The sequence below is a fragment of the Diuraphis noxia genome, unplaced genomic scaffold, assembly GCF_037042655.1.
Source record: "Diuraphis noxia isolate RWA-SAM2 unplaced genomic scaffold, SU_Dnox_SAM2 contig0002, whole genome shotgun sequence".
NCBI lineage: Eukaryota > Metazoa > Arthropoda > Insecta > Hemiptera > Aphididae > Diuraphis > Diuraphis noxia.
Window position 1 is genome coordinate 28,765,187 of NW_028301712.1, and position 25,092 is coordinate 28,790,278.

Consider the following 25,092-nt stretch of genomic DNA (forward strand, 5'->3'; position numbering starts at 1 on the left):
TACAATAATAAGTTCAAGTTAATTTTAAATTATCAGTAATTTTTTTGGAAGTGAAGCAAAAATTATAAATTATATTTTAATTGACGTGTCAGTGATATAATGTGCGAGTGTCACAGAATGAAACGTGTGACATAGGTTCGCCATCTCTGTCCTAGAGTATTTAGTATTTAGTAGAATAATAAGGATAAGTTATAAAAAATTATGTTAGCACTAGCTATCAATAATATTATATACACCAAATTATACTAGTTACTACTTGGGTATTGTAATATGTAATACATAATTACATTTTTATAATACTCAAGCCAACAAACATATGTTGTCTGGGTGTATATCAAAAACGTAAGGCAAAATATATACTTGTATCATTGCTTATGTTAGACATAATACTATCGCATATAACAGAAAATTTATTAGGTTAATAAAACAAAAGAAGCTAATATAAAATCACATCAGCATTATTTTATGTATAAACAATATTTAATCATAATAAATTAGGTATAAATAAAAACATTTAAATTCAGTAACTTTTGGTTAAAGTTCTACTTTATTATTTTTTCTTGGACACAATTGCATAACATCAGTACAAATGGAGTGAACAATATGATCATCATCTTCAGACTTAATCATATTTATGAGATCTTCTTCAATATCATCAACAATGTCTTCACAGTGGTACTGTAAACTTTTATTCAGATCAGAGTCTTGAACCACTTCTACCTCACTCATCAATGGGTTCATTTTTCCATCTATTAGCAATGGCATAACTGTCAGCGTACCATTCTTCTTAAATGTAGCACGAACATAATCATTCATCTTTTCACACACAGAATCCATAACTTCTGTTAAGTATAATTGTGACCGAGCTAATGGAACAGTCTGTTTTATTTGGTCACCATTTCCATCCAATCGGAAATTAGAAACTTGCACGATATTTGTTGGATCCACAGAACTAACATTACGTTGTATTTCTTCAACAAGACGACAACACACTTCACATTTTAAATTTGAAGAGTCAAATGCTATACATGGCATTAATAACGCAAAAACCATACATAAATATTTAGGGAAAAACATTATGAAAAAAATTGTGTTTCTAAATTCAAGCACTCTGTGTCAATCAATAATTGTTTTGTCCTGTGTTTTGGCACTAGGCAGCTAATTTAAAAACAAAAAAAAAAACAAAACTATAGCCAGATTACTTGTCAATGTGAACTGTGAATAATAATTAATACTAAAAACTAAATCACTCAACAGTCAACACATAAATTTTAATACACATCGCATAAAAGTTGCAATTAGAATTCGTTAGTGAACCCTGCACTGACATAGAAAAGTTATATTGACTCACTAAACTCAGTAAACTCTATGTCTCTATCACTCAAAACAACTGAAAAATACTAAATACAGTAAATACTAAATATTAAATAGTAATAGTAATATACTATATTATACTATATAGTACAAAATTACAGATAACATATTTTTTTGCTTTAAGTTCGAACCTGTTTGAGTGGTTGAAGTATGGGGGGGGGGGAAATAGATTGCTTATATCAACGAATATAATCTGTGATTGAGAGATGTGATATGCCACAGAATGTTTTGCGTTAAAAAATACAATTAATTAAATGTTAAATAAAATATAAATTTATAAAACGAGAAAATTATTGTAAAGTTGTAAAGAATATTTTGATTTTGATTTCATAATAGGTAGTAGAATACCGGAATACTTATAAAATAAAATAGATTCAGACTGAATATTCGAATACTTTAAAATAGGTAGGTAGGTATACATTTTATTTACCTCTCACTTTTGTCAATTTGGGATAGGTGGTTGGAGATTCATGTTTATAATAAATTGATGATGTAATGGCATGTATTTTATTCTGTGGTAATGGGCGCACCTGTAGTGATGGGGAGGAAAGACGTCCCCCCCTAGAATCATGTAAATGGCTTATTACTATTTTTCTCCGATCACTTAAGATGAAAAGCATTATCTTATTTTATACTACTATTTAATTTATTTGTATTCACTATATTTCTAGTACTACTTTACCAGTCATGTAAAAAAAAAAAATATGGAAATCACGAACTAAGGTATTTATATATTTATTTCTCAGTTCGTGATACAAATCAGTAACTACTAATAACCATATTTAAATCAGGTATAGAGCTTGCCTTAACAACAAGTACCTAATTCCAACCAAATATTATGGCCAATTGTAAACATAATAAATACATTTTATTAGAACCACAAAACAAAATGTATATAACCAAATAGGTTTCATAATTTTAAACAACTATCTACTTATTTAAAATCAAAACAATTGTACGCTTTAAATTTTATTTATAACATCGTAAATTATTCCATTATATTATTGTTAATACATTTGGGTAGATACCTGCCTATATTCATCATTATGATTATCAGTTGTGTAGTTACATGGGGGGGGGGGGGTGGAAACAAGCACCCAAAAAAAACTTTTTATATTGGTATTTTATCTCCTGTGATACTGATTATTTTTAAAGTAATCTTTTTTTTACATTTTTCGATGATAGAATTAATACCAATTTGAAACAAAATAAAAATGACGGTTAGTTTAACTAATAACTTGTAATTTGTGTCATAAATATATTTTATAAAATAATAATAAAGAATATGTTCTTTTGATGTGGGTAATCCCACCTAGGTGTTTTTCGAGATAAATCCCAAAGTATTTAACTGAATTAAAAATGGGAATTACCTATTTTATAATTCAATTATATAATATTGGAGGACTGACTTTAGGGTATACGAGATGTAAAGGTGATGATTTATTTTTATTCTCCATTGATTGAATCAGATTTGTAATTAATTTAGGTAGGTTTGAAGGTTATAAATGGACAACGCAACATTGATGTGCATGTCAAAAGAACTTTTGGAATTATGCAATTTATATCTGCAGTAGTGTATGACTAATTTGCTAGAATGCTGCGGAAATTCTACCTTACACCTGCTTTCATATAGAATATTAGTCTGAATATAAATAAAAGGATAATTCCATCCAACGACCACACATATCACTTTAATAATACATAACTACGAAAGAGTTAAAAGTTAAATATAAGGGAGTGGAAAACAATCTAATTTTGTAGAAATGTATCATAGGTACTTATTATGTGCCAAACACGATTTAACGCCTGAATTACATTTGTAAAGACTATAAAGAGTGACAAAAGTGTTAATATATAGTTATGTATGTGATGTTTTGTGTGTAATCCTGCTCTAACACAGTCAAAATATTTTGGTAAGTTATAAAGTTATATCAAGGATATTAAAGTCATTAGATGAATAGAAATCTGTGGTTTAACAATAATCTCCTTGAATTAAATTTCACTATCAAAAAAAAGTATAAAAATGTATTAAGCCATATACCTACTAGCTGTATAGCCTGTATAGGTATTCTAATCATATTATTTTAGATTCTGAAGCGATGAATATGTAGTGGTTTTACAATAATTTTTTTTTCACAAAATGTTTATGAGATCATTTTCCATTTTAAACATGATACAATTGTCTTAGAAATTTTCGTTTTTTTTATTTGTTGTTTATTATTACAATAGAATAATTGTTCACTTAGTTAAAAAACTTAAAAATTGAGTACTATAGGTTCCTCATGAATCATTATTAGTTATCATGTGTGTTAATTAAATAAAAAGTATCATCGATATTTTTTTTCATGGTTGTCTAAAGGTAAAATTTTACAAAATATATATACACTATTTTGAGTTAAAAATTCTAAAAATATTCTTCGTTAATTGATAAATTTTGAAAATTAAATACAAATTTCCTAATACGTTTTTCTACTTACATTTATCAAGAGAAAAACTTTGCTGGAAAGTCGCGTTAATTTTTATTAGCGTTCGAAATTCAAATTTTGATAAAATTCAACAAAATCATAAAAATTTATAAATTAAATTGAAAGTAAAAATGTATAAATTGTTCAATTTTTATAACAAAGGATTGAAATTTTTATACAAATATATCTGCATTAGCAGGTGCCAGATAGCATAAAATTTTTATAATATTAATTATAATAGGTATTATATAGATTTTAAATTTAAAAAAATACTGTTATCCTGAATTTTTAACCATTTAGGTATAATTATATTTATTTATACTTCTCAATTATTTATAATAAGACAAATTGATATTGAGCAACAGCCAACAATAATAACAATCAATTATAGACTGGGGCATTATTTCATTGTGAAATCGTATTTGATGGGATGATTTTACGTCAACAAAAAATCGATAAAATATTCTTGTTTCCATAATTTCTACAGGGATGAATTTTGCTTTATTCTTTTTAAATATTAAACAACTATTGTATAGGTGTAGATAAACGAAAGACTGTGGAAATTCATGAGTCTAGGTTTGGACAGTGGAAGTATAACAGACATAGGTAGTAGGTACGCAGCTAGTGATCCACTCAATTGAATTTAAACATCCTGATAGGTACCAGAGCAGATACAAAAAATGTGGAAAGGATGCGGGCATGTGGCATCATGCTAAAGCATCCATGAGCTAGTATTATTGTACAAAACGATTCTGCATAGGGTACTTGGCGAATTATATTTTTTTGAAATCTTATCGGGTACAAAATGTTGACTCTCTATAACAGAGTTTCTCCGGTTGTGTTCCGTAGTATTCCATCCTGTCGACAACACTGTTGAGTCTGCAGAGCTGGAATCTGGAATCTTATCTGATAGAGTTTGGAGCCGAATCCGAAACTTTTTTTTCTCTTATAAGAAATTTAAGCAAGGACAATAAGTAAATAAAGAAAAATAAGCAAAGAGTTTTTTTTTAGTTTTAATAAAATAAATAAAATATTAAAATTGGTTTTACTTTTTGATAGTGTGATCCTGTAAGGTTTTCAGTGTAAAAAAAAAAAACAAAAAAAATATCCTTCGACTTGCTATGCAACACCACCACAAGTAGGTTACAGGATAAGTAAGTTATGACGTATAGTATGTGCAGTTATTACGTTTTTAGGCAGTCGCTGCTAAACTCCTCAACTGCAAGATTTAAAAAAAAAATTTGCCTTTAACTTCAAAACGATAATCATCTCCGACGAATTATTTTTGAACCATCCTTAAAACTTGTTGAAATTTATGTTTTCGAAAAAAAAATCGAAGCGTGTCCGCTAAACTGGATGTATGCCCATTTTATTTTATTTTATTTTTTTTTTTTGTACAAGAAATATTTTTAAATAAACGGTAACAGAAATTTTGTTATGGGCATACATTTGATATATTATACATTATATATATATATTATATATTATTATTATACCCATACACTATAACTACCACTGACGAATCTTATCAGACGGTCTGATTCAGACCAAGTACGTTTTATAGATCTCACTAGACGAATATGATGTGATCAATTGTCTTCGTACGATAAAAATATTTAATTTAAATTTTTTTAAATTTGTCATGCGTTTAATGCAGGAAAATCCTTATTTAAATCTATTATTATAATACTGTTTTAAACCCCACCAGAAAATTCTTTCCATACGGCCTTGTAAGTAGGTAAATATTTTAATTTTTAGGTACTTATACAAGCATATAACATTAGTTATTACGTAATACTAACAATTGAGAATTAATTATACCTAGGTAATTAAGATTTTATGGTATTAAATGATATAGAACATCGTTAATTGTATCTATGTTGTAAATTAACATGTGTTAAAATTTTAAAGATTTAAAAAATAAAAAGTCAAATAGTTAACCGACATGATCAAAAAGTATTTACTACTGAATTTATAGAAATATATAGAAGTTATCCATGTAAGATGTGATTTAATTTATTGATATGTTTCTGTACATATAGAGAATTAAAGAATAGACTATAGTGCTATTGCCTATTGCTCATATAGGCAAATTTAAATTTAAATATTTATAAGCAGGGCTCGGGACTTAAAGCATTTGCTTATTTTTAAGGATTGACTTAAAATGTAGCATAGTGTTATGGAATTGTATGTCATGTTATAATACGTTTAATTATGAAGTTTAAAAGTGCCTTTTTTCGCTTGTTTCAGAGATTTTTCAAAAAAATGCTCATTTCCAATTTTTCTGATTATTTTTGCTTATTTGACCAGTATATTTCTACGTTTTTATAATGTTTTGTACTATTATAACTATCGTTTACATTTAATTTTTCAGAAAATCCCTCGGAAAATCTATAAAATCCTTAAAGTCTCGAAAGTGAAGTTTCAAAGCGAAAAATCAAAATCTTTAAAATCTAAAACCAATATCTATTATCTAAAGATGGTGCGCACTGCGCAGTGTTACCGCTTGAGTGTTCTAACTCGAGCAAAACAGTTTTCCAAAATATAAATTATATTCCAATGCCAGATAATAATAAAAAACGTGGTTAACCTTGGTGTGACTCACCGTTTGTGATCCAACCGTGGTGTGACGTTGACAAACATGCGGTGTCGGCTGATAATAGGCTGATAACGTAAAATATTTCCGTATGTACACTGTACGTCTGTACAGTTCAGACTCCACCACTCCGGAGTCCGGAGATAGTGGCACAACCCAATTCGAAAAATATTGTTTCTGCAGTTTTCTCGTTTCGCTAAAACCACCAATTTGAAGTTTGAAGTTTGAGCGGTTTACCAATTACCGCATTTATCTCCCTAACAGTCACCCGAAGTCCGGACCCGGTAGTTTATTCAACGTTCGCAATCGATTTACTGACGTCCATATTAAAAATTAAAACGATCTTGTTAAATTCAATTATAATTCGTAAACAATAAGTACACCATGCCAATTGATAATTGACTTGAACTATTCGTACCTGTTACGATATAATATTATTTTATGCGCAATATTCTATTAATTCCGTAAGTATTAAGTATGATTTTAGTACCTTCATTAATTTATTTCTATAAATTATTAAAATTAGTGCAATAGTGACTTATTTGCTGTAGAATATATACATAATATTAGTGCCATATTTTTATTTTTATGACTTAATTTTACATTTTTTTGTTTTTTGTTTTTACAATGTTTCATTCAATCTGTCGCTAAAAAGAACAATAAGAACAATATTTTACATAGGTATTAAAACATATATTTTAACATTATGATTTTATGACTAGCTATGTTTTTTTTTTTTTTTTTTAATTTGCCTTATGATTTGGAGGCAGATTGGTCATATTTTATTGATTTTAGCTTGAATTTGTAATGTACTTTTTGGATCAATTCATGCCTACAATAGTCAAATATTAGATTATAACTTATTTAGGCTAATTAATTAACTTTAATTATTTAATTTTATTTAAGTATCTTTACCTAATAGAGGTATTTTAAACATCATATTTTTGTTTATAATATATTATGGCATTATTATTTGTGAATTTGTGATAGATTTGTTATTTTATAAATTATTAATGTATTAATAAATTATATTTTGAATAATTTAGATATGTTGTAAAAATTACTTATATGAACTACCTCTGTTCATGATTTAACTTATTCAGTTTTGAAATCATTAAATTATGATGAAATACATTTTGTGTATTGCTATAATTAACAGTTACAACAAATTTATTATTAAATAATTTCTTAACACTTATTATTCAAACAGTGAGAAATAAGAATTTTTTTAGGTATTTCATTTATTTAGTTTTTATTTAACACCACACTGTTCAACAACCTATGTTTTAATATTTTTTGTTTGTTAAATTCTGCTGAATTGATTATTTTTAAATTTAATTATTTTTGTACCATTAATTTATAAATTATTATTTTTATTTTTATTTTGGACATATAGTTAATACACAAACATGTCAAAGAAAAGAACACGAGACGTGATTAATAATACAACAGAAGTAGAGATGCAAGACAGCAACAATAAAAATATATTACAAAAATGTGAACCAGCTAAGTTACAAAACATTGCCCCGGTATGTATATTATTTAATTAAATTTATTAAAAAATGATCATATTCAGTGCTGGGTTAATTTCTTATATTTATATATACAAGTACAAAAAAAAAATATTATCTTAAATATACAAATAAGTATGCATCTTACATTATAATAATTATGCAATTTCAAATGTGTCATTGTATATTTATGGTTGTACAATTTTAGCACATCAATAAATTCTACGAATCCTTAAGTTTCTACTAGCTGTCTAAGTATGTTAATGTTCAATTTTCAATGTTTGTTAATTGTTATTTATTTAAATATATAGGTATTTTGTTTTTGAAATACTATGCTTCTTTAACCAAATTGTATGTGAACTCATAAAATAAACTAAATGGAAACCTTACTGTTATGTTATTAAACTGGCATGCCTGACATAATTTGTCTCATTAATTAGAAATATATGTATTGGATTCTGCTAATGTGGTGAGATTGAATTTAGATTGGTTACAATTTGAACTGCATGTCCATTAAAAGTTATTTGAAATAATTGTTTCAATATTTTTATGTTACTAGACTATTATAGTTATATTTTGTTTTATTGTATTGAATTAAAAAATATAAACAATTTAGAAAACTTTAGATCAGTCCTACTATTAAGGTTTTTCAATGATGAATAATCAATATATCTGCAATTATTATTAAAACTACCTATTTATTTAATTTATTATTCACCTTAGCCAAATTAAAATTAAAACCTTCATAATTTATTTATATAAAGAATAATATTTTAAAATTTTGGTCAAAAAGTTTTATAAATTTAGTGGTTAAAAGAAAGTTAACATGCTTTAAAATAATGGTATATTTATGAGAGGATGTGAAATATACAAAGTATGTAATTATATAGAATTATAGAATTAGTAAGGCTTTGAACAGTCTTGTTCTGATTTCAGAATTTATTTGATAGTATAGTTTTATCTTTGCTAAATAAAATCTGGCATATTTAATAATTTTATAAAGTGTATAACATGATTTTTATTTAAATTTGTTTTATAAAACATCTCTTTCAGAAAAATTAACCTATCATACAATTTGGAATGATTTCAGTGAATTAGGTACTCTTCGAAACATACCATTTTTATCTAAATGACCTTTAGTCATATTTGGGAAATCATTATGATACTAAATACTAATATTAGTATTACTAACATACCAATTACAATTTAAAAAATATATTTTGTGTGTTAATTTTATTGATTTAATGCAATTTGTATGATTGTTTAAATTAAGAATGCATTTTATAAATTTATTTACAACTAAAATAGCAAACATCATAATTAAATTGTCCTTGAAATGAAGTGAATAATGTATATTCTTAATTGAATGTTTATATATGTGTGTGTGTAATTTTATGTTTCTACTTTGAAACCTTGTAATGATTTATATGTTTTTCAACAATGTGGAGAAAAATGTGTTTGATCGGAATCAGGTGTTAAACAAAGCTATTTTGCATTGTTTTAGCTAATAAAAAAAAACATCTAATGTAGTATTATGTTATAGAAGAGAGCAAAGTTTTACTGTTATTATAAATTATTGTAATAATAGTTGCTATCATATTATTCCTCAGTTTATATGGTTACATTTTATTTTATTATACATACAAATCGTCCTGAAAACAATAGGTACATTTAATAGTAAGTGCTAAAAAAAAAGAAGAAAATCATAATAAGTTGAAACAGTACAATTTATAAAAATAGATGCTAAAAATGAAATGAGGATTTTTAACTAAAATAATAATAAAAAAGTAGATGTTTGGTATCATATTTAAATTTTGCCAAAAGCAAATATATATCGAAATATACTGAATACATTTTTATTTGTTGTAAAATTGTGTTGAATACCACTTAACTATAACTTATTTTTTGTATTGCATAATATTAATAAATAATTTATAAATATTATACAGCACCATTTTGGTATGGTTAAATTATATTGATAATTTGGATAAGAGGAAGAATAAAAATGTAATTTGTAGGGTAAATAGTAAATACTAAAATACTACTTTCAGTAATTAATTAAATATTAACAGCTTTCTACAATATTTTGATTTTAGTCAATTTTCAAACCTGCACCTTTTAGTACAGATAAAGATGCAGTTGAAGAACGGAATGCATGTGATTATAGTACAAAAATCACTATGGATATGGCCAATTCTGGTTTAGGTATGAACTATATTATAAAAAATATGTATATATATATATTATATTATTATGTTAGTTATAATCAAGGCGCATTCACAGCTCATTGTGTGTTGTGTTGATCAAATCATATTGTGATTGGATGATACTTTTTTGGTAACATGTATTTGTGTATAATTACCAAGTTGCAATCGGCAATACCAAGAATTAACTATAGCTCAACTTTAAAACCAATATGTTTACTAATTGTAACCATAGTTACCACACCCTCACAAAACGTAGCTGTGAATCCGGCTTTAGAAGTCACAATTACGCGTAATGAAATACACAAGTACCCATGTTTTTACCTATGACGGGTTTAAAGCTAGTGTAATATAAATCCATATGTAGACCTGTGAACTTGAACACTCATATATTTAAATAATGAAAAGTAAATATAATAAACAATACAGAATTTATTTATTTACTTGTATTTTGTTACATAATAATATCTAAATATTTTAAATTTTATCTTTTATAAAAAAATATGTTATAAGTTTAAATGATGTTTAAATTGTTTTGATACAATAATTAGACAAATCAATATGATTCAATATGTCATACACTTGAAAATATTATTCTATATCATTTTTTTAATGAGTGATTTCACTCTAAGGTTACTCAAAAACTAAAAAAAATAATAATTCTGCATAAATACGTTTTGTCTATGTGGCGCATTAGTTAGAGTGAAAAGTGCGTTGACATCCTCTTAAGCATAACTAATAACTATTCATAACATATCTAATATTATATTATTATAAATATTTATATTTTAAGTATATCTGAATTCTAAATTACAATATACACGGTTGTTAAATACATAGGCCTTAATATATTTTTTGCACACTGACCCGGGTTTGGTGTACCCATGTATTCTAATCCCCATTCATAACCAGACCACTAGTTCTATTTTATGACTGATGTCAATTATTAGCAAAATGTCTGATTACATTTGTATAGTAAAAACTGAAAGTCTATAATTTTTTGGTTAAGTAATGTTTTGAAAATGTAATTTTGTCCCTCATATATTTAATTAAGAATCAGAAATTAAATGAAAATGACTTGCAGTTACTTATTTATTCCTCATCTAAAACCTATGTCACTCATTGATTTGTACCCCATTTTATTATTAACCTCTGTTAATGATAACTTATATTTATAAGCATATCCTCTGTATTCCTTATACTGTGCTGTTAATTTGTTAGAATAAAATAAATAAAAAATAGACAAAAGAGTAAGAAATAAAAATGAATATTATTATATCTAACATATTATTAAATTGATATTTAGTTTTCTAAAAATTGTATAATATTTTATATATCTTTTACAGCTTACGAATTCTAACTGTAGCTATTAATATCATCACCATCTTTGATATAATTTGTATTATTATACTAGTGATTTGAATGTGTTTGTTTGTGCCGGTTTGTATTTTAAATGTTATGTTGTGCTTGGTTTGTAAAACTATGTGGTTATTAAATTATCATTTATGTCTATTAGTTGAATAAAATGATTTAATTATGGATACGTTGAAGTTAAGTAATATGTTAAGCTATTGATTAGCTCATTACTTCTATTAACTTAAAATTAGCTTCTGATGTGTAACTGGGTAAAAACTATGGGAGGCTAAAATAATTTATTCACCAAAATCAAAACCACCATAACATAGTTGTTTTTACACAAGTATTAAAACTTATTTTGTGGCTTAAAAACAGATTGCAGATACCTATATCATTAAATAATATTATGCAAGAAAGGTATAAAAGAGTTTAAAAAAATCTATTCATTTGCATTGTTTTTATTTAAACCCAAATATAAAGAACAAATTACAATAATAATTTAAAATATACACATATATTAATTGAAACTATTAAAAATTATAGGCATGATACTATTAAGATTTGTTTTATATGAAACATTTCAAATTTTGGGTGAATATTTACCCTTAGTAAATGGTGACGGGTTAAGGAAAATAATATTTTTTGTCTTATGTACCTGTATTAAATGTATTGTATTCTTTCTTTATTTAAGAAGATTTAAAGATCTCTACTGATGGCATGTCTAGCAGGGGGAGGCTAAATGACCCATTCACTCGTTTAAAATATTTCAAGGGAGAAAGTATTCCTCCTACCAATTGCACCACTGACACTGACCTTGTAGAACTCTATAAGACAAACTAACATTTCAAATCAATAAATAAAAATATAATTCAAATTTACAATTATATACTTACTAAATAAACAAAAGTATATAATATAATTATGATTATTTATGTCTATGAAATTATCTTCGGTTAAAATTTAATTTTCATTTTAAATAACATTTTTTATTTGCAGCTCCTCGAAGAATAAGGGTATATGCAGATGGTGTATATGATATGTTCCATCAAGGACACGCTAGACAGTTAATGCAAGCGAAAACTGTATTCCAAAATGTTTACTTGATTGTTGGAGGTTAGTTGTATAATTTAATAATTTAAAATAATTTAGTATTGTAAATAAATTGAAGATAATTTATAGTCATAAATTGTATTTGTGTATGAATTTTAGTATGCAGTGACAAAGTCACACATACTTTTAAAGGTAAGACTGTAATGACCGATGAAGAAAGGTATGAAGCTGTTAGACATTGCCGTTATATAGATGAAGTTCTTAAAGATGCACCATGGGAAACCAATGATCAATTTTTAATAGATAATAAAGTAATTAAAAATGTTACTGTTTTATTTTGAATTAGAATTGTGTTTTAAATTGTGTAGATTGATTTTGTTGCTCATGATGATATACCTTACATAAATGAAGATGGTCAAGATATTTATGGAGGACTTAAAGAAAAAGGTATGTTTGTAGGCACTCAAAGGACTGAGGGTGTATCAACGTCAGATGTTATTTCTCGAATTGTGCGGGATTATGATATGTATGTTAGACGTAATCTTCAACGTGGGTACAGTGCCAAAGATTTAAATGTATCTTATTTAAAGGTAAAATTTTTGAATAAATAAGTATCAAAAATATAAGAACTTGTAGATAATATAATTGTAATTGATTTTAGGAAAAAAAGTTTAAACTCCAAAACAAAATGGAAGAACTTAAAGATCGCAGTAAACGTGTAATGGGAACTATTGGTGAAAAAAAAGTAGACATGCTGCAACGATGGGAAGAAAGATCAAGAGACTTTATTGTTTCATTCTTGTTGTTGTTTGGCCGAGATGGACCAATTGTAAGTATAAAGTTTAGTGGTAAACTGGTAACTTGCCTGAGCATAATCAAGGGTTTTCTTTTAGTCACATTTTTGGAAAGATAGTAAAGGTAAATTGTTACAAGCATTTTCACCACCTGGTAGTCCTACTCCAAGTGGACGTAACACTCCCGATTCAACTAGTTCGTCTGAAGAAAACTTAAGGTAATTTTATAGCTATAATTGAATGAAATTAATGGAACATAATAAAAAATTATTTAGGTCTCCGCCTAGAAAATCTAGTAGAACTAAACGTTATTTGGATGATGATGGCGACGACGATGATGATGAAGAAGAAGAGGAAGATGACTTATTAAGTAGATACAATTACATAAATGGTGAAAAAAGCTCCAATTCCTAGTTGAAAAGAATGTTTATAAATCACATTAAAAAAACCTATTAGTTAAATATATTTAATTATAATGCACAAATAAATAATCATTATTGTTAGAGTAAAATTAACAGTAAAAACATGTTTGGTAATTAATATTCTTCTATGATTGTTTTATAAACAATATAAACATTTTATGCATATTTAGACTTCTGTGTTGAAAAAGAAATATTATAAATGTTTTGTAAGTTAAAAAATAGGCATTATACCTATATTTTATATGATTCAAAATTGTTTTTTTTTTGTTATATGTTTACATAATATTATTCAAAACAATGAATCTACTCGAAATAGTGGTATACTATGGGTTTTATGTTTTATACGACTTCAATATTGCAGTGATTGAGTTAACTTTGTATTGTTTATTTTCAATGTTCATTTTGATCTGAAATTTGTATAGTTATTAGTTCATAAGTTGAATTTAACAAATATAATATATTTGTTTTATTTTCAATGAAGGATATAAATTATTAATTCGTTTATATTTTTGACCACTGTAGTTTAGGTAATATTCCTTTAAAAAATAAAATGTATTAGTAATTAATACAAGTTGTATAGTAAAATGAAATACATAATATATATGACCCTAGTTAGATCTAAAAAAATTAGACTGCTGATTTTCTGGTTTTTAGGATACAAGTCTAATCAATGGCATCAAGAATATACTTCATCTAAACTTTGTGTCTGTTGTTATTGTGTTATCAATAATATTATTTATTCATGTTTATTAACATTAAGTGTAATTCTGTGGTCAAGTTATGATGCACATAAACTGTTGGGGGTATTTGATATAGATTATGGTATGAAGCAAATTATAATAAGGGTGAAATACGGTAAGACACTATGACCGATATGTACACGTTAGTCATACTACTTAAATAAAATGTATACCTTAGTATTGGACATTTATAATCATAGTTATGTCCATTAACTGGTTAATTTATATATAAGCCATTAATGGACAGATGACTCAAAGTAACAATCAAAGGAAATAACAAATATGTTAAAAGTTACAGGGACAAAGTGGACACAGAATAGGTCTCCACTTTCGATACAAAGTTGGTAGTAGATTTTAGCGCTCCAAAAGTGGAGATTCTCTAATAGCTTGCTTATAAATAATTGAGTCTTTAGTAATGGGACAGAGCAATAGGACCCAATAAGTAAAACCCATAATTTAGCTCTACATACTCTAATGACTTCGAGAAGTCTAACTTCAAGCTTTAAAGATTTTGTGTAAGGAAGATGGATGAAAACCCTACCAGCTAGAGTTGCAGGTTCAAATCGCGCACCATTCTTGACTTTTCCCAATGTCTCTCCTGTAAAAATGACTGACATCGCAGTGGTCTATAGTTGGAGATTTACAGACACAATCAAACCGAAAGTTTAGTAGTACAGCACATAATTGTTGAAAGTTCGAAACTATACATTGTTTGCAGTGTATCATGAATAGATCTGATCTGATTAATGTATGGAACATGATTATCTGCATAATGCTGCACCACTCCATCATTATATTTTTATTACCTTGTGATAAATTAGGGTTGACGGTTTTCTTAATCTAACTATGCATTAATACAGCAATACAACCAAATGTTTGGTTCAAAAATCAAACAGTTTGTAACATCTTAATGTTTGATATTAATTCTTAATAATATAAAAATTAATGTTTATTTTAATAATATGTATACAATCATTACAATAATTTTCCATTCATTAAATAGTTCGATTATTGTACAAGATTAATAAAATAAATACATTTTGATGTAACAAAAATTTCAATAATTTAATAATAGTTTTTATTTCATAAAACGAGATAAATAAATATATGATTGTCAAACTTCTTAAAGTGGTGAACCATAAACTAAACATTTATTTATACTCGTTTTGGGGACCCTATGAAATCTGTTAGCCCCAGATTAAGAATTGATGGTTTAAACTGTAATCTCGACTGAAACTTTAAATACAATCATTGCTAATAGCTATTGTAGTATATTTTGATTTTACATGAATTATATATTTATCTGAATGTATAAAAATATAAGAAATATTTATGTGAAAAGTTATTTAAAAAACAAATTACAACTTGGATTTTGTTTGTCCAACAGGCATAAATGAGTTTGGCAATTGATATAGTTGATGCTTCTTCTTAAATTCTGTTATATCCTTAATCAAAATTGTCTGCAAGATGAAAAATAATGTTAATCTTACAATATTTCATTACACATTATATCATAATAAAAATACATACAAAGTTGGCCATTGAACTATTATTCACATCTTCTGGCGATACGTTTTTTAATGTGGATCTGACATGTACTGCTAACTTATGTCTTTCTGGTCCAGATTGACTGATTTGATCCTATACAAATTATCACTTAGTAATCAGACTTAAACAATTACAAAATAACTTACATTATAAAATTTTATTATATCATCTTTGGTGATTAATTTCAATGCTTCAACTTCAATTTGTGCTCTGTTGAAATTGTAGTCTTGTGTGTCAATTTCTAACTGATAGACAGCCGCTTGTTTCATCAAGCCTTTTGGCTTCTCCAACAATTTAACAGCTAAAGCATCTTTGTACTTATTAAATTCTTCTTCAGGCATATTCGTTAATAATTGCTAAAAAAAAAAAATAATGATTAAATAGAATATTAAAAAGAAACTACTCAAATTAACTAACCTCTATAGTATTTATATAATTTTCTATTCTTGAATCAACATACATCGGAGTGCGGTCAGATTGTACAATAATACGCAAATTCAGTATACCATGACTTCTGCTTGATGAACTAAACACTATGTACCCAAGTTGTTCCTAGCATAAAAAAGTTAATTTTAATTGTTTCATTATATTTAAATATAAGCAATTTATTGTACCTGTGTACGTAGAGTGTTAAAGCACGACTCTTTGATAATTTCGTTAAATAGGCCAACTATCATATTTTTTAATGTAGACTGAACACCACATTGCAAATGTATATAAACACATGAACTACTGTGATGATCACTTGTTGTTTCATATAATGCGCTTTCACCTAAAATATACAGCCAAATTTAGTATCTTTAAGTCAAACTGAGTAGAGTATAAAGTAAAGTAAAAAAGTATATTATTTGGTAAAATACCTAGTTGTTACATATATTACATATATATAATTAAAAGAAATTTAAACACTACTTGTATTTAACCTACTCCTATTGACTACAAATTCTATTGAAATTAAAATATTCTCAACTGAGCTATTAAGAGGACATCACACCCGCACATGTTGCCACCGTCACATACTACATAGCAAATTTAATAATAAATAATAACATTATCTGTGTTCTCTAATTGTTTTTTATGATATTTTAATCTTTAAATGAGTTATGAGTATATAAAGTATAAATATTTGAAAATGGACATAACTCATTACAAGAGAATAAAAATAATGTTCTTACCTAAAAGTTTAACATGGGTTAATTCACTCTAATATCAATACTAACAGCACATTATTGAAACTAGTGACCAAAAATTTAATATGTAGTATAAATGTAAAGAGATAACATACACAAGTGCAATGTCCTCTTAATTAATATAAGTATATAATTATATTTAATCTTTTTTTTTTAATTTTTCTGTTGCAATTTATTTAATTTATAATTTAAATTAACAAAAAAAAAACGTAAAACTTTATAACTAAAAAATGATAAAACTAAATGTTTATATTCAATATTCTCATAAATAAACTAGATTAAAAATGATATCGAAAAAACTAATTTTCCTCCGATTTAAATTAAATCAAAATATAACTCACGGTCTTCAAGTCGTACTTCTCGTGACCTAACCATTTGACGAGGTAATAATTTACGGAATCCATCTTGACCCAAAAATGGTGTTTCTAATATTTGTATGAGTTCTAATGCTTTCTAAAATAAAACCTTATAGTTTAGTATGCAATTTGTCAAACTAATAATAATTGTTCTAATATACATACCGGTTTATCTATATTACCATACACTAATGATTCCATAAACATATGGGAAAGGAACTTTTTAATAAATTCCTCAATATTTTCAATCTTAACATCTAAAAATTTAAAGACAATATATCAAATAGTTCAAATTAAGAATCAAATAATTACTTACCATCGATAGCAGCTAGTAATTCATTAGGGGTCCATGCATCTTCAGATAAAACGACAGAATTATACCTCATGGCACTATGATAAGGTTGTTCCATATTAATATTTTTCAAATCCCTAATTTTCTAAACATCAATTAAAAAAAAATTAAATTGTAAAGAAATTTGTTTTAAATCTTACAAATACTTACTTCTTCTTTAAGAATTTCAAAGCGTTGTGGATTAATCTTGAAAGTTAAAAGCTTATCAATAGTTTTCTTCAGCAAAATATGCAACTTGTGATTAAATCCACTCAATTGCATCTAAAAAAAAGAGAGACTAATTTAATTAATAATTTAATTTGGAGTTTAATAGAATTTTTTGTTCTATGTCATCCGTCGTCGAACACACAATTACAATCAGTTTTATTATTTAATTATGTTCACGTGTTTAGCACAATAATATGCAAACCCGTCTGTCATGTCCCGCTCCACTCGACCAAACAGATTTTGTCGTCCTCCTCTTTGTCAAATCTTTATACAAGTCTAAAGAAAAACAAGTCTTATGTGACGTCAAATCGGTTTGCTACCCTCTCTATGGTTGACAACCTTCCCGAAATTTTTAGTCCCCTTCCTGTTATAATTTCACCTTTAGCTCAACATGAACTTAGTACGCCACTATCAAATCACCCCGGTGATGGAAAAGTTGAGGTAACGATGCTGCCAGCACTGCCAATTGTCATAAGTAATGTTACCAACTACTCTTCGTTGAAAGCAGATTTAATATCTCTGGTGGGTACCGATGGCTTTACGGCTACCGCCAAGGGTTCCTCTTTAATTATCAAACCTCGTAATTTTGATGGTACGGTAAACTTATCGATTACTGCAACGACTCGGATTTAGAATGCCATACATGGGCAGGCACCCTGTCATATCCGCCCTTTCAAAGTGTTTATCTGCAATCTGCACCATACTATTCCTGTTGAAGATTAGAGAGGGCCCTATGTGATTTGGGCTTCTCAATCATAAGTGTGCTAAATGTCTGCCACCGAATTAGCAAACAGGCTCTAACACTATTCACCGTAGTCCTAGAAGCAATGGATTTTAACCAGAGCATCATCCAATTATCCTCCCTCTTTAACTCCAAAACAGTTGTCAAAAAACTGTATCAATACCGTTACCTTCCTCAATGCAAGCAATATCAGCGATACGGTCACACTCGCTCTTACTGTAGTGAATCACCACATTGTGTCAAATGCGGCAAAAACCATAACACCATGGACTGTGTCAAATCTTCAGAACCTCCTGCGAATTGTGCGTTATGTTCTGGTACACATACCGCAAACTATAAAGGTTTCCTTCATTAAAAAATGTTTTGAACAACTATCATAAGAATGGCCACATCAAGACCACGCCACCTGTACCACCATTAGTGCCCTCAAAGGTGGTCTTGCCAATCACAATGGAGCCCCAGTTCACGCACACCCGATATAAAGAAAAATTCAAAGTCAAGACATACGCAGAAGCAACTTCAAGCAACTCTAATAATGAATCTATATCAAATATTTTATCTCAGTTTGTTACACAATCAAATTCCCTCATTACCCCATTAATTTTACTTTAATCCACACTGTTAAACTCATTACTATCTAAGAATACAGGCTCTTCTTAATTATATCTTCCCTGAATCCAAAATCATTATCATTATTTTCACATTAATACCCTTTGTATACTTATTGTTTAATCGCCACCAATTTCTATTGCCTCTATGTTATTTTTATTTTTAATTGGCTTATCTAATCACTAATTGTAATTGTTGAAATGTAATAATTACTAACTAAAGGTTCTAAAAAAAAAAATAGATTTTTACCTTGAAACCATAACTACTTGGTTGAATTATTAAATTTAGACTAGCCCTGGTTGCATCCCATGTATATTCAGAAAAATCTTCATTAAATAATCTTACAAAAAGACTCATAATATTGCAATGGAATGGATCAGTCATCACAATGTTGCTATATAAAAAAAATATTTTAAAATAAATTATAGGTCATACACTAAAATAAAAGACTGTATAAATAATATAATAATTAAGATTAATTAATTGGGATAAGCTATAAAAAGTTGTTATGAGTAATGTTTTAAAAATAATATTTGAAAACCCAGTATTAAAATAATTTAATGTGGTTACTAATGTTTGAAAAATATAACTAGTTGGAAAAAAATATCTGGTAATAATTATTAAGTAATTTTAAATATAGTTATTTGTGATTAATTACCTGAAAAAGTCAATTGAAACAAATGCTTTGGGGAATCTGAATTCTGTATCCGTTTTAAACCAACATCTCAAAAGTAATGATTCATGAATAATATATGGATGACTTGGCTCCTATAAAAGAAAAATATATCATTAAAATGTGAAAACTGTATCTGATTTGTAACTGTATACAAATCTTATTACATTTTTATCAATTGGCACTAAATTAAAATCAGTAGCAACAAATTCATTCTTTGATGGCATTTTTAAATCTTCACATAAATCATCTTTTTTCCATTCCTAAACATTAGAAAAAAATGAAATATATTAATATTAATCATAATAAATGGTTTTAAAATATAATATATATAAATAGATTACATTTAAAGTCTCTATTGGTATTTTCGTGGTTGAGTATGGTGTTCCATAATATTTGTCAACAGTATCTGTTTGATTTTGAAACACTTTGGAAACTACTGTTACTCTAGAATATTAATAAATTCACATTTTTTTAAATATCACAATATATTAATAATATAGTCACTTCTTAAATCAATTATAATAAAAACAGTGCTTAGTTGAAAACTTATTAATTATTATTAACAATATTAATTTCTATTTAAATTATGTTGATTTCCTTTTATTGTACTAAGGAAATGAACACCAGGAAGCAAATATTTATTGTCTGAGTACAAGTGATTGAGGACCTCTATTTAAATCTTACTCAAATATCTTTATAGAATTAAAATAATACACAATTACTTTTTATCACAAACATTTTGTAAAACTGGTGTTTCTAATTAGAAACATTCTAAGTTTCAAATAAATAAATAAATAACACATAAAATTAAAAAGTAACATATTGTATAACATAGTCTATAATTAAGTGTATCATGATACATATTAAATTAATCAAAAACTGAAACTAAAGTAGTTCATGGCTAATACTGACTCTAAATTATGGGCATGCTTATATTATGTCATGCTGCTAGTGGAGTAGGTCTTAGAATAACCAGTATTACACAGCAATAACAAGCATTTTTATAGCTTGTGTTTATACTTGGTCAGTATAAGTTACAATAAACCATAATGAACAAAGGTGAGTATCAAAGAAAAATTTGAAATTTTTGCTACACATTATAATTTTTAAAAACATATAATGATGTGATATTATTGATAATATATTATAAAAGGATGTCGGCGCACTATTTGTTTTATCTCTCTGGCCCACGTGCAGCATAGACAAAACGTAATTACACAGAATCATTTTTTTCTGTTTTTAAGTAATCTTAGAGTAAAGTCACCCATTATAAAAATAATGGAGAATAATATTTTTGAGGTAATGGCATATCAATATTATATTTTATTGTTATTTGATTTTCAAAATAAACAAAAAAGTTTTATAAATTTAAATGATGTTTAAATTGTTTTAAGAGAATATTTAGACTAATTGATATGTCATTGACACAAAAATATTAATCTTTACCTTTTTTGTAATGGGTGATTTTACTTTAAGATTACATGGAAAAAATGCTTCTGCGTAAATGCGATTTGTCTATGTTGAGCATTGGTCAGAGAGAGAAAATAAATAGTGCACTGTGCGCTGACATTCTCTTAATGTATTTTAACTAATTTTGTTTTTATTCTTATAACATGCCCACAAAATTTGACACTGCTATAGTTTAAGTAATATAATGTTATCTCATGAAAACTCCATTAATTCTATTATTTCTATATGTTTTAATTCTATTCATAGGGTACCTCATGTTATCTGGTCTAAAGTAAGATAAAAGTTCTTGTATTAAATCAGGTTTCCATTCTCGTATTAAATATTCAGCTGTTAGAACATCTTCTAATTTGTAAGTCTAAAAAAATACATAGAAATCAAATATAATTGAATTTTACTAAAATGATTAAATGTTGACTTACAATCATATGAGAAGACAGCCGATAAACATAATCTAAAGGTGAACCTTTGTCTTTAAATTGAAATTGCATTGCACTAATATTGCTATTTTCATCATGGAACCATTCTTGGGGTCCTTCGCGTTTTAACATATTTACATACTAAACCATCATAAAATAAAATACCATAAATATGTATTGCGATTAAAAATTGTTACTTAAAAAATATAATATTACTTGAAAAATTAATTTAACAATGTCATCAACATGATCAACTCCTTTTTCTGTTAAATCCACATCAATATCAAAAAGTTCAATTCCTCTAGCTTCAAATTTATTACCAGCTGACAATTTACTAGACCATCCTCTTTTTTTTAAAACTGTTAAAATACTTGTAGGACCTTCATGACCAAATAAAGCGCTCAAATATCTGCTAGGCTAATTAATAAAATATACATTTAAATTATTATAAAAATATAATCAAAATTAACAAATATTTTTACCATGCTTCTATAATATTTGCTTTGATCTGGAATGAGAAAATTGACAGACAACACTCTAATATCTTTTACTGGAACTACAACAGTCTTGGTTGCTAATTGTTCTTCTTTATAAATTGGATCACTCCAATATGGTCTTTCTACATCTTTTCTTTCAATGTCTCCAAATAAAGATACAGCCAATTCTTCCAAAGCATTTAAATCCTCTAAGAATTTTTTACAAAAATTAATTTTCAATGTTTAACAAAAAACCTTTCAGTTAATACCTTTTCCAAGTATAGTTAAGTACATTAGATGAGAAGAGTACCATTTAGAATGGAACTCCAATAGTTGATCACGGACACTAACGTTTCTTGAATTAGGAATATCCCATAATGTCTCTTTTGTACCTAAACAAACATTAAAAAAAATATGATACACAGCATATTTAAAAAAAAAATTTTTAGCTCTAAAGCTTGCATTTACATTTTAAAACATAACTAATAAAATGTATTTATAATTTAGTAATTTACCTGTTCCAAATTGGTTGTAGGGATGATTTGGATCAGCTCCATTTTTTTCTAACTGAGCTAGGCGCCAAAAATCGTCAGCAACATTTTTTTCATGTTCAGAATTAACAGCACCAATTTCTCTTTCCGTTGCACTTGTTGTAAACAAGGGTTCAAGGAAAAATTGAGCAAATCTACAATAAAAATTTTAAATATAAATCTTTATTGAAAAAAAAACAAATATTATTCTTAACCTGTCCAACGATGGTTTTAGTGATTCTGTCTTGGTGGAAAAATAATAATTTGTATGATCATTTGCGGTATATGCATTGTAAGATCCACCATTTTGTGTTAAAAACTGTGTAAATTCATTTTCAACGGGATATTTTTTTGTACCCAAAAACAGCATGTGCTCACAAAAATGAGCTAAACCTGGTAAATCTTTTGGTTCACTCAAACTACCTAATATGAAAAGAATAATGATTATAATGAGTAATTAAAATTCAAACTACTATTTGTACCTATAAAATGTTTATGTTTTTTGTATTAATAAAAGCTCAGTATACCAATTAAAAAAAAAAAAACAATATTTAGGTAAAAATATTTAAGTTAAATCATCTAATGGTTTGAGAAATATTATCAATAATTCAAAGAATTATTACAAAACTTACCAACTGCAACTGATAGAGACGCGGCAGATTTGTCGGTGTCGGGATCGCTTATCAATAGAGCGGTAAGACCATTTTTCATCACCAATCCTCGATAGATCCGGGAGTCTCCAATAGACTTTTCAATATTATCAATACGTCTCTCGACTTTTTCAGACATGGCTAACGATTTTAATGGACTGAAAAAACGAGAATATTTGTACACCATGCCATGGCGTTGGATAGGTAAAGGTATATCGCTGCAGTGTACATTAAAAACAGCTATCACCAGCACAAACAGCAATGAAAACACAATCGACCTCAGACAGTGCATGGTTAGCAATGTAAATAACCAGCATTGCTGGCCAAGTAGTAACGTGGAGAGAGGCACATTATTGTGCTGCTTATAATGACTGGCGAAATATTATTAAGATGTATTGATAGATAATAAGATAATTCATAATCGATTTCTTTGTGTGGGTAACCAAAGAGTATTTTAATCATCTTAAACCGTTCGTAACAACTGTAGTGCATAGGGATTACGATTTTGTTCTAACACGGAAAAAAAAATTACAACGAATTCTAATACACTTACCTTTTTTTTTTGACCTTTGTGTACGAAACTTATATTTACAAAAGTAGCCAGTAAGAATAAGTATTTAACAGTTATAATGTTATATGCACAAGCGTTGTTGTACGACAAAGTACAACAATATTGAATATACGACAAAAACCCTATTATCAAAATATCAAATCGGACGACTTTTTTCGTCTTCAGTGTGCTTAACGAAATTTAATCAATAAACTATACTACTATTTTACTGTTATCACTCCAATTTTCTAAATCTACTGACGCGGGAAAAATTGTTCAAACCATAAATAAATTTGAACAATATCTCGAATATGTCACCTAAAACATAATATTTAATTTTTTCTCCTTAAATGCAGACATTCATATAAGACATAAGTAATAGAAATAAAACGTATTTTAAACATTGGTCAGTCGACTATATTACAACAAATCGATTTAAACTATCTTTGGAAAAAAAGTCTATTAAAGTGTTTTGACGAAAACTATTTTGTTGGTATACTTAGAAAAAATAGAAAAACAAAATGTTGAGTTTTAAAAATTAAATCGCCATTTTTTTCTATTCCAATCATTTTTATTAAATAACTCTACCACCGGTATCAACAAATTAATGGGAAGAATGAAAGTATGAGATTGTACAAAATTGGAAAGACTAATCAAAATAAAAAAAAGGTTGGTAAAAATGTGTTCGATTGAATATGTGGTACATGTAAACGTTTGCTGGAAGTGAATCAGATATTCCTATTTTTTTAAATTAAAGAGTTTAAACCGTAAACAATTCAAAATATAAAAAAGAATTATTTTATATATA

The 25,092-nt window shown here is 27.0% G+C and overlaps 3 protein-coding genes across 6 annotated transcripts; 1 reads left to right on the top strand and 2 right to left on the bottom strand.

Annotated features, from left to right (window-relative positions):
- Nucleotides 1-442: 442 nt before the first annotated feature.
- sel (canopy family protein seele) lies at nt 443-1,478 on the bottom strand. The gene has a single exon (XM_015524694.2). The coding sequence runs from the start codon at nt 1,075-1,077 to the stop codon at nt 535-537; it is 543 nt and encodes a 180-aa protein (XP_015380180.1). The 5' UTR covers nt 1,078-1,478; the 3' UTR covers nt 443-534.
- A 5,056-nt stretch (nt 1,479-6,534) lies between these two features.
- On the top strand, nt 6,535-14,025 carry LOC107171663 (choline-phosphate cytidylyltransferase A-like). Of its 3 annotated transcripts, XM_089218878.1 has the most exons (10): nt 6,536-6,899; nt 7,091-7,116; nt 7,832-7,964; nt 10,043-10,151; nt 12,503-12,619; nt 12,716-12,867; nt 12,925-13,146; nt 13,218-13,385; nt 13,450-13,568; nt 13,626-14,025. In XM_089218878.1, exons 3-10 carry the CDS (start codon nt 7,845-7,847, stop codon nt 13,762-13,764), a joined length of 1,146 nt encoding a protein of 381 aa, XP_089075004.1. In that variant the 5' UTR covers nt 6,536-6,899; nt 7,091-7,116; nt 7,832-7,844; the 3' UTR covers nt 13,765-14,025. The 3 variants fall into 3 exon arrangements, with proteins under 3 accessions (XP_089075005.1, XP_089075004.1, XP_089075002.1); XM_089218879.1 differs by lacking the exon at nt 7,091-7,116 and having other exon boundaries at nt 6,535-6,899; nt 13,638-14,025; XM_089218876.1 differs by lacking the exon at nt 7,091-7,116.
- Nucleotides 14,026-15,419: 1,394 nt separating this feature from the next.
- Nucleotides 15,420-24,455, bottom strand: Ide (Insulin degrading metalloproteinase). 2 transcript variants are annotated; one of them, XM_089218875.1, is made up of 22 exons: nt 24,288-24,455; nt 23,717-23,892; nt 23,300-23,507; nt 23,070-23,239; nt 22,824-22,946; nt 22,561-22,763; nt 22,295-22,495; nt 22,082-22,219; nt 21,914-22,017; nt 20,534-20,636; nt 20,357-20,452; nt 20,175-20,284; nt 19,766-19,910; nt 18,109-18,219; nt 17,923-18,043; nt 17,772-17,863; nt 17,592-17,703; nt 16,675-16,832; nt 16,478-16,612; nt 16,207-16,416; nt 16,043-16,153; nt 15,420-15,972 (listed from the first exon to the last, which is right to left on the bottom strand). In XM_089218875.1, exons 2-22 carry the CDS (start codon nt 23,871-23,873, stop codon nt 15,871-15,873), a joined length of 2,910 nt encoding a protein of 969 aa, XP_089075001.1. In that variant the 5' UTR covers nt 23,874-23,892; nt 24,288-24,455; the 3' UTR covers nt 15,420-15,870. The 2 variants fall into 2 exon arrangements, with proteins under 2 accessions (XP_089075001.1, XP_015380228.2); XM_015524742.2 differs by lacking the exon at nt 24,288-24,455 and having other exon boundaries at nt 23,717-24,096.
- Nucleotides 24,456-25,092: the final 637 nt, after the last annotated feature.